This window comes from Arachis duranensis, chromosome 4, assembly GCF_000817695.3.
Source record: "Arachis duranensis cultivar V14167 chromosome 4, aradu.V14167.gnm2.J7QH, whole genome shotgun sequence".
Classification (NCBI taxonomy): Eukaryota; Viridiplantae; Streptophyta; class Magnoliopsida; order Fabales; family Fabaceae; genus Arachis; species Arachis duranensis.
Genome location: NC_029775.3, coordinates 6,624,738 through 6,634,849, shown reverse-complemented (window position 1 = coordinate 6,634,849; position 10,112 = coordinate 6,624,738). Strand labels below are relative to the sequence as shown.

Genomic DNA, 10,112 nt, shown 5'->3' with positions numbered 1-10,112 from the left:
TCCATGGAATCCACTCATGCATTGATCCTCTGCAAGCGGCACAAGTTTTCGAATCGGTCAAATCGCGATTCCATCACATCCAATCTGTCTCTGCCTTGCACTTGTTTCTTCCGGAATTATTTAAGGAAAAAATGGTGGAGCACGAGTTGTTTTTGAACAATTACATAAATATAAAAAAAATCTAATACTTAATAAAAGAAATATCCAGTTATATTTCATATCTATAGGATTTAAAAAAAAACTATGAAATTCTTAAAGAAATAGAAATATTCATATTTGCAATACAAAAAATTTCGAAAAATATATAAAAATATTCATTTAGTATGAAAAAAAACATTCTGTTACACGATATTTCTGATACACTTAAAATTCTTCCTATATTAAGAACTAAATTGTCACACTTGGACGACACATCAATATATAATTGTCACGTAAGCATATAACTAAAATATATTTAATTTAAAAGGTAACAAAATTGATATAAATTAAATGTTAAGTTTAAATATCAATTTTTGTTATATATACATAGTGGGGAAAGCATGATGATGAAATGCACAGTGGATCTTTCACCTATGCATAGAGTTGGCCCTACACAACCTTCTTTTCAATTAGTAGACGAAGCACTCCAAAATCCCTTAATCCACTTATTGCATTCCATGCTTTTTCTCATTTAATCATACACCCTCAATTTTCAAGTTGAATACTACTTTTTCATATATTGTTTATCCCTTTCAATTCATATGACAAGATTGATTTTTTTTATATTAAAAAATATTATTTATATATCAAATACTCTTGATATTTATATGAAAATATACTTATTATTAATTAATTGTATATTTAAATATTATTTATTAAAATACAAATTTTAATAGCGAGTTACAAAAGATATGGCTAAAGAAAGAAGATACATATAACATACTATTTGAAGGGAGTGTATCATGAATCATGATAGCATGCTTTTGATGCATACATTACTATGTTGACTAATTCCAATGAACATTTTGATTTATGAGACATTATGGTACTCATTATAGTTGTGCCTTCCTTGGCCAAAGCCTATTAATTCCTCTCTCTTTCTCTTTATCTCTATCTTTCTATCTATAATAATTCTTTGTCTCTTAGGATTACTTGCATGAAACTTCTAAAGCATTATTCACTGTCAAGCCTCACATGTTAATTCATATATGCATGCTTGTTCCAGGTGTTTCTGCTGCTTCCACTTTCATCAATTGGTAGAAAGTTACTGCTTCTGCTTCCTATGTCATTAATAGTATATATGCTTTGAACTGGTATGTTTTCTTTCTTTCTTTCTTAACAATTTCCAATGCATGCTTGTTTGGTGTTTGATGAAAGTCCTTGTAATTCTGTTAGCATAGGTATTTGATTTGAGCATATTGTAGTTGACTTATTACTTCAGAGCCAGTTAAAGGCTTTATACTATATAAAGATGAAACCACTTTTGTCAGGTACATATGTATAAAAAATATTATGGAAAAAAGTAGCATCAGTGAAGTAGATTCTGTGTTTGTAAAAAGTTCCAAGAGAAAAAGGACAAAAGGAAAATGATAAACCTTCTTGTGGAGGGTGAGAGGGAGGTGAAACTGGGAGAGAACTTTATATATTGGAGAAGGGAATTTACCACTCAATTGGCTAAATGCCTTGGTGAATGCATGCTATTAAAAAATAGGGAAGTAATTGATTCTAGATAGAGCAAAAGCTAGTTGACATTTAGCCATACACTGTTTCTTCTGAATTTTCGGCTATGATAATGGAATTGAGGTATGTGAGGATTCCTTATAAGAAAAGGGTGCCTTGTAAGCACTCTGAATCTGATCATGTACCATCTTATTTGGAAGAAAATTATGTGTGTGAGGGGTTTCTTTCTTCTGTTTGAAAGCAATAGGTGCTTTGCCTTAAAACAAAGTGGCTTTTTTGCTTTACCAATAACATCTGTTTGTGAAAGCATAGACCAAAACTAGAAGTCAGTTATCAACAATTAAAAGGAGGGAAGAAGCCTAGCACTAGGATCATATCTTCTTTAGTTCTGTTGCTTCTCTTTATAATGTTTCTCCTAATTTCAAAATTTGAAGCAAATCTAACACAAACCATGTCTTTCTGTCCCAATCGAACTGTCACCATTGAGAGTCCTAGTACTAGAAATCCGACTAACTCGACTCAACTCGACCCATCTGAACCTTAGTACTATCTTGACCAATCTCATGGTGGAGCACAAGTCATGTCTAAGGAGTTGCTTTTATGTCACAAATTATTCTGAGCTCTTTTAAGTAATTGTATAAATTATAAGAATTGGAAGAAAAAGAGAGAGACAAAGAAAGAAAGTGGGAAAAAGTTTGGCTTCAACCTTTTCTCGGTTACTGTATACTATAATGGAAGGGTAAGATATCTAATTAAGAAGACCATCCTTTGGTAGAGGACCACTACCTGGCCAATTATAGGTTTCAATTTGAGGAAAAGAAAGTCTACATTCAGTTTATAATTATATATCAAAGTTCATTGATAAAGAGAAAGTGACTAAACCAAGTAACCTCACAACAAAATAGGTTGAATGATCTTTGCCTGAGGAAGTTTTTTTGGTCACACACTAGCTGTTTGCTTGGTGCATCACTTCCTCTCTGATTTTCCACATCATTTTGTCAAATAATCATGTACCTTAAAAGACTGCCATGCGTATTGGTACATATTTTACTTTGGATTTATGTACATTCTGATCCAACTATGTAAGCTACTGTAATAGCCTCAATATTATTTAACTCTAAGTTGTAACCTAATGTTTAATTTTCAAGTTTTATTTGTAGCAACTTTATCTTTTATGTTTCAAATAGTGTTGTTCAATTTGGCCCACGGTTAACTGACGGAAACTGCTGACGTGACACTGTCCATGTTAGATACATGGATACCATTTTTACCGTTATATAAAACATTTTAGTGGTAAAGTTTTGCAATTGATATTTTTTAGTTTTTAGTGAATAATATTTGAGTACAAAATTTGCCTCAACTAAATCATGTAGCCATGTTTAATTCAGTTACAAATAATTGGACCACCTGGTATGCACCATTCACCTAATCTCTCAATTTGTCCACCAAACCAGGTCTCAATGTTGGTTTTGGATGCATGGACAATTGTCTATATGTATGCAATAATGCAAGTCCTGTTTATGATGGTTTATTTTATTTTCCAAGAAAACAAAAACATACAGAGAGCATAGCTATATGGTCATTTGAAATTTCCCTAAATGGAAATACAAACTTTAATAATTACATTCAAACAATTATAAAATTGATGAAGAGAAGAACAAGCAATGCTTCACTTTTTACCATGTCCAGTGAAATTAGCACTGTCGGCACTACTACAAATTTAGTGGTGTATCTAACAAACATGGTAAAAAGATATTCTATAGCATTTTGCATCACGAGTGTCCATTTTCTTTTGTTGTTGACTTTTGTTTTCCTATTTAATATTATTATAACTTGGGTTTACCTATCTTGTACCCTAAGGACACATATTAAGATTACAAATTGAGAAAGGTTTTATTGGAAATATAAAAAAAATTCAAGTTTCCAATGCATTTGATTTGCATTTATTAAATGAAAAATTTTAAAACCTTCTACTAATAGTAAGCTTATCATGTGCCCTAAGGGCACATGTTAGCTAAACCCTTATAACTTATATATCATCACTCATTTCCATTTCCTTCTATATTTCTTGTTACATGTCAGTGACTCAATGTTATTCTACATTTACCTAATCTTAATTAGTTTCATGTAATTAAGGTTGCATTATATATGCGTATAATGTGTAAAATATTGTGTCGACTCACATATCATCTACGATATTTCATGAGTAGTTTAAAGTTACTTCCAAATATGCACAATATTCTGCATAATAGCCTTTATGAGTGCATGACAGCAAAAGCCTGATTTTATTGCTTTAATTTCTCCTGTATTATTAATATGTAGTTTGAGGACCCATCTTTTTATACATATAAGGTCATTGTGTGAAGTTATATTCAGATGAATGAAGGAGTCAGAATCACAGCACTTGTCAAATGAAAGTTGAGGTAAGGCTTTCTTGCATATCACTGTTTTGCTTCTACATTTGCTACATCTTCTTTTTCTCTTTCATGATAGTGAGGACATGACATGATATGTGGATTCATGTCCTTGATCTCTGAACAATCATACTGTCACTGAAGTTTCTGTTTTTCAGAATTGAATCAGTGCAGGCTTTGTGCTACAAGTTTTTCTTGACCATTGCCATGTGTGTGTAGATAAAAAACAAATAGAAAAAATGAAGTTCATGAAACTTGGGACAAGGCCAGATACTTTCTACACTGAACAAGCTACCAGGTTTTCATAACAATCTTTCCTCAAAAGGCCCATATATTAATTATGTTTATGTATGTATATATGTATCTACTTGCTATATATAACATTCATAAATTGACTTGTGTTCATCATAAATGCAGGACTTTGGTTTCAAATATAGCTGTAGACCTTGTGATAAAAATCAATGATATTACTTATTTGCTACACAAGGTATTGTAATTAAGGTTGAGTTTGATGTGTGTTAATAAAATAAATAACATCAAAATTTTTATCTTTGTTCAATTATAATTCTGCTTTTCGTTAGCTGCAGGCTCCGCTTCTTCCGAAATGTGGTCTTCTGCAACAACTTTGCAGTGACTTCAGTGATCCTGAGCCTGTTTCTCTAGAGCTTCATGATATACCCGGAGGCGAAAATGCTTTTGAACTCTGTGCCAAGTTCTGTTATGGCATGTCAATCAATATTAGTGCTCATAACATTGTGCCAGCATTCTGTGCAGCTAAGTTCCTCCAAATGAACGAATCGATCGAGAAGGGTAACTTTGTAGGGAAGCTTGAGGCTTTCTTCAATTCTTGTATTCTTGAAGGTTGGAAGGATTCCATTGTAGCAATTCAGGCCACTGATAAGTTACCACTTTGGTCAGAGAATCTTGGAATAATAAGAAAGTGCATTGATTCAATTATTGAGAAAATTCTCACACCCTCACCACAGGTTAAGAACCTAAATAACATCTTTTCTTCACTTTTTCTAATATTTCTTCTTAGGAAAGATTCATGCATAAATCCAAATTCAGCACCTCATATTTAGATTCAATTTTACATATGCAAGAAACTTTTATTAGGACATTATGTGCTTAATAATGATTGGTCTTTGCAGGTTAAATGGTCCTACACCTACACGAGGCCCGGTTATGCTAGAAAACAGCATCATTCTGTCCCAAAGGATTGGTGGACAGAGGACGTGTCAGATCTTGGTATAGATCTTTTCCGGTGCATAATAATGGCAATCAGATCAACATATGTGTTGCCACACCAGCTTATTGGTGAAGCATTGCACGTCTATGCTTGCAAGTGGCTACCTGGCCTCACAAATATTAGAAGTTCAGGAAGTTCACTAGCACAGACCGAAGAATCAAAAGCGAAAAACCAAAAAATTCTTGAGACAATTGTAAGCATGATTCCTGCAGATAAAGGATCGGTTTCAGTTGGCTTCTTGTTGAAACTTCTCAGCATTTCGAGTCATCTTGGCATCTCGCCAACGACGAAAACAGAACTGATAAAAAGAGCCAGCATACAGTTTGAGGAAGCAACGGTGAGCGACTTGCTCTATCATTCGACCTCTTCTTCGGACCAGAATTTCTATGACACAGAATTAGTCCTAGCAGTTCTTGAGAGTTTCTTCAAGTTTTGGAAGAGCAAGCCCCCTAGTGTAGTTGATAACAGACAATTCTTGAAATCGGTCAGAAATGTTGGGAAGCTCATTGATTCCTATCTTCAAGTGGTTGCAAGGGATAATAACATGCCAGTATCAAAGTTTGTAGCTCTTGCTGAAGCCGTGCCGGCTATTGGCCGATCAGAGCATGATGATCTTTACCAGGCAATCAACATCTATCTTAAGGTGAATTATATATACATTCTTGTGAATTTGTGTGAGCTTGTTGAATTTTCATGATTTCTTTCTTGCGATTGTTGGACAAATGCATATGAAAAGGCATAATTCTTGTTTTGGTTGGCATTGCATATTGTAGTTGTAGACACTCCATTCAATATAAACACAATTCAAGGAATCAAGGCTAATGAATTTGTGATAGAACACTACAGATTTTAATGATTGAAACATAAATAGAACTGTGATAGAATACTATAACATCGGTAGATGCGGCATATCTAAGAATTCCTCATGGAAGAGAAGAGAACACTATTCACAATTTGACATTCACACCAAAACTACATTCCTTAGGCATTAAGCTACTTCATTATATGCAATTTAATTTTATGGTACATTCATGATAATGGTTTTAAATTAAATACATAAACAGGTGCATCCTGATCTTGGCAAGGCAGAGAAGAGGCGCTTGTGCCGGATTCTACAATGCCAAAGACTGTCTCCAGAGGCGCGAGCGCACGCAGTTAAGAACGAGCTTCTGCCACTAAGAACAGTGGTTCAGCTTGTCTACTTTGAACAAGAGAAAGGCTCTAACAATAATAAGGCAACAACAACCACAACCATCAATCATCACAAGCTACAAAAATCACATCATGATTTACTTCAAGGAGCAGCAGCGAAGCGGCCGGCTGCTAAAGTCGCGTACGACACACAATCTTTAGGCATAAACAAAGAGGAACTCATGAGAAGAATGTCTCATGCCGAGAGCAGAGAAAAGGTTCAAAACAGAAGTAAAATATCAGATGGTAAATTGGCATTGGAGATTGAAAAGAAGATGGTTATAGGAGGAGGAACAAAAGAAGAATGTACATCAGGGTGCAAGTTGGAATTGGTTTCAAAGAAAAGCATGAGAAAGGTAAGGAGTAATAAATCAGAACATGGCCATGGAAATGGAAAATAGAAAAGTGGTAATCATAATAATAAATCCTTTGAAGAACTCAGATAAAAACTCATCTCAACCTTCCAATATGTTCAATTTGTAAAACTTACCTCAATTCTTATTATTTCATTTTGTGTCATAAAAGAAATGTAAGAAGTGTATGATCCTTTGCACTTTCTATCTCTTATATTAATGTTTATTATTCCAAGTGGTCAATGCTACAAATATGATGCAGTTGAATTCTTCTTATTGTGTGAGAGAGATGATATTATTATGGACTTTTGTTAGGTAAATAATGATTTTTGTGAATAATATGAATAATGAACTCTAAAATTGGTTCAATAAAGTAAAAATACACTACACCTCCAAATTACTCACCTAAATCTTAATATTAGTATAATTATTCGCACACCTAAGTTGCGTTTGTTTATGAGAACAGGACAAGATAAGACACTGAGAACAAGACATAAAAAACAGAGATATAAAATTTTGTGTTCTTATATCCTGTTTGGTAATAAATTGTTGGTGGGTCCCCAACCAAGTGGGGCCCACAACTTTAAAACAAAAAAAATAAAGAGAAAAAGTGGCTAAGCCACGGTGAGAAAGTGAGAGAGAGTTGGATCTTTTCATTTTTGAAAAGAAAGAAAGAAACAGAGAGCATCGGCGTCGAAGGAAGAAGAAAATTGGGGAAAAGGGCATGTCAACCTTGATCACATTGACTTGGTAAACTTGCTCCATTTCTTATGAAATTTTAGAGATGAACATTAGGATATAACTTGTTAGTTGTATTGCCTTCTCTTTTGCCTGATTTGAGATACCCACTTCTCAAAATTATTCAATTTGGCCTCATGGAAGATATGCTGTATAGCAAGGACTTGTATGATCCTGTAGAAGGGGATAAATCCAAAGGTACTAAATCTGATGCTGAATGGAAGAAACTGAATCGGAAGGCAGTTGCTTTGATTAGGCAATGGCTTGATCTTAGTGTGTATCCACATGTTGACACCGAAACGAATGCTGAGAAGATGTGAAAGAAATTGACGGAGTTATATGAGAGGAAGAATGTGCAAAACAAAGCATTCTTGATTAGGAAGCTTGTCAATATGAAGTATGTTGAAGGTAAATCAATGCCGGAGCACTTGAGTATTTTTCAGGAGACGGTGAACCAACTGACAAATAATGAAATCACTTTGAATGATGAGTTGTAAGCCTTGTTGTTGTTGAGCTCTTTGCCTGATAGTTGAGAAGTTCTGGTTGTGACACTGACTAACTCAGCTCCAAAAGGAAAGTTGACATTAGCAATGGTTAAAGAGAGCATGTTGAATGAAGAAGCTAGAAGAAGAGAGAGAGGTTTGACTAATGCCTCCTCACAATCAGAAGCACTTGTTTCAGAGTCACGGGGGAGAAGTCAAAGTAGAAAACCTCACAGTTCTGACAGGTCAGAGAGTCGAAGCAAGTCAAGAGGAAAGTACAAGCCAAGAAAGGAATTCATTTGTCACCATTGTGGCAAGCCGGGGCATATCAAGAGGTATTGTAAGTTCTTGAAAAGAGAACAATCAAGGGGAAGAAACGAAGACAAAGGTAAAGATAGTGATAAAGAAACTGCTGCTATTGTTTATGAAGATGTTCTTATCACATATGATGAAAATTATGTGAATCTTGTCTGTGATGATTCCACTTGGATTATGGACTCTGGTGCCTCATGTCATGTCACTCCAAAACGTGAAATTTTCGCTTCCTATACTGCTGGAAATTTTGGCAAGATCAAATTGGGAGATAAAGGAGTGTGTGATATCATTGGTATGGGTGATATGTGGCTTGAAACCAACATGGGATGCAAGTTGCAGTTGAAGAATGTTAGGCATGCGCCAGATATGCGGTTCAATCTCATTTCAGTGAAGACATTGGATCAAGAGGGGTATTGCATTTCCTTTGGTAGTGGAAAATGCAAGATTACCAAAGGGGCTCTCATTGTTGCTAGAGAAGACAATAGTCTTACTACTCTTTACCGGTTGCAAGCAAAGTTGTGCAAAGAAGAGATGAATGTAGCTGATGATTCCTCTTCTGATTTGTGGCATATACGTCTTGGTCACTTGAGCGAGAAAGGACTAAGTATCTTGGCCAAGAAGCACTCACTTCCAGTGAAAGGTACAACTTTAAATACTTGCACTCATTGTTTTGTTGGAAAGCATGCTAGAGTATCATTTCATAATTCTGGACCTCATAGGAGATCACATGTTCTAGATTTAGTTCACACTGATGTTTGCACTATGGATGCTAAGACATTAGGTGGTGCATCATATTTTGTTACTTTTATTGATGATTATTCTCGAAAAGTGTGGGCTTTTGTTTTGAAATCTAAAGACCAGGTGATAAACCCCATTTTTAGGGTTTATCTTGTATTGAATTTAGAGTATTTTGATAACCTTTTATCACATTTAGCCTATGAATTAGCATGGTTTTGTTATCTCTCCCATATTTATGCTTAAGTGTAAAAACATGCTTTTTAAGCCTTATTTTGATAAATTCTAATTTCTCCTTGATTCCATAAGATGCCTTGATGTGTTTGCTAGTAATTCCAGGATTGAAATAGGCTAGGCATGGATCAAAGGAGCAAGGAAGGAAGCATGCAATTGGAGAGAAGCACAAAAGACAAGAGAATTGATCTCGGCCAAGCACGCGCACGCGCACAAGGCGCTCGCGCGCACATTGCAGAATCGGCCAGGGACGCGCACGCGTACCGTGCGTGCACGCGCCGATGGTGGCACATGACTTCATTAATGCAACACGTGCCTGGCGATTTGAGAGGGTTCTGAACCCATTTTTGGCGCCAATTGCTAGGAGAAAGGAATAAAAGGATCAAGGATTGAGGGGAAGGATGATTGAATCTAGAGAATAATTAGGATTAGTTTAGAGTTGGTTTTAGAGAGAGAAGCTCTCACTTCTCTCTAGAATTAGGATTAGGTTTAGGTTAATCTCTCTTCTTAGATCTAGGTTTAATTCATGCTTTGATTCACTTTTCCTTTACCAATTCTTAATCTTCTCCTCCTCCTCTTTCTAGTTATATGCTTTAATAATTGTAATTCTTCATTTTGTTTTGGATAGATTGTTGTTCCTTTGTTTTCTTTCAATAATGCAATTTGAGGTAATTCATGATAATTGTGATTTTCTTGATTGTTGTTGTTAATTCTTTGCATTCAATTATTGTTAGAATTCATT

At 34.9% G+C, this 10,112-nt stretch overlaps 1 protein-coding gene across 7 annotated transcripts; it reads left to right on the top strand.

Annotated features, from left to right (window-relative positions):
• The first annotated feature begins 988 nt into the window (after window positions 1-988).
• Window positions 989-7,101, top strand: LOC107483035 (BTB/POZ domain-containing protein At5g47800). 7 transcript variants are annotated; one of them, XM_021139955.2, is made up of 8 exons: window positions 989-1,024; window positions 1,205-1,292; window positions 4,036-4,082; window positions 4,293-4,371; window positions 4,491-4,560; window positions 4,655-5,059; window positions 5,225-5,965; window positions 6,387-7,101. In XM_021139955.2, the coding sequence occupies exons 4-8, from the start codon at window positions 4,313-4,315 to the stop codon at window positions 6,912-6,914; spliced, it is 1,803 nt and encodes a 600-aa protein (XP_020995614.1). In that variant the 5' UTR covers window positions 989-1,024; window positions 1,205-1,292; window positions 4,036-4,082; window positions 4,293-4,312; the 3' UTR covers window positions 6,915-7,101. The 7 variants fall into 7 exon arrangements, with proteins under 7 accessions (XP_020995614.1, XP_020995611.1, XP_015959115.1 ...); XM_021139952.2 differs by having other exon boundaries at window positions 1,008-1,024; window positions 3,982-4,082; XM_016103629.3 differs by lacking the exon at window positions 989-1,024 and having other exon boundaries at window positions 1,057-1,292; window positions 4,232-4,371.
• The last annotated feature ends 3,011 nt before the right edge of the window (window positions 7,102-10,112 follow it).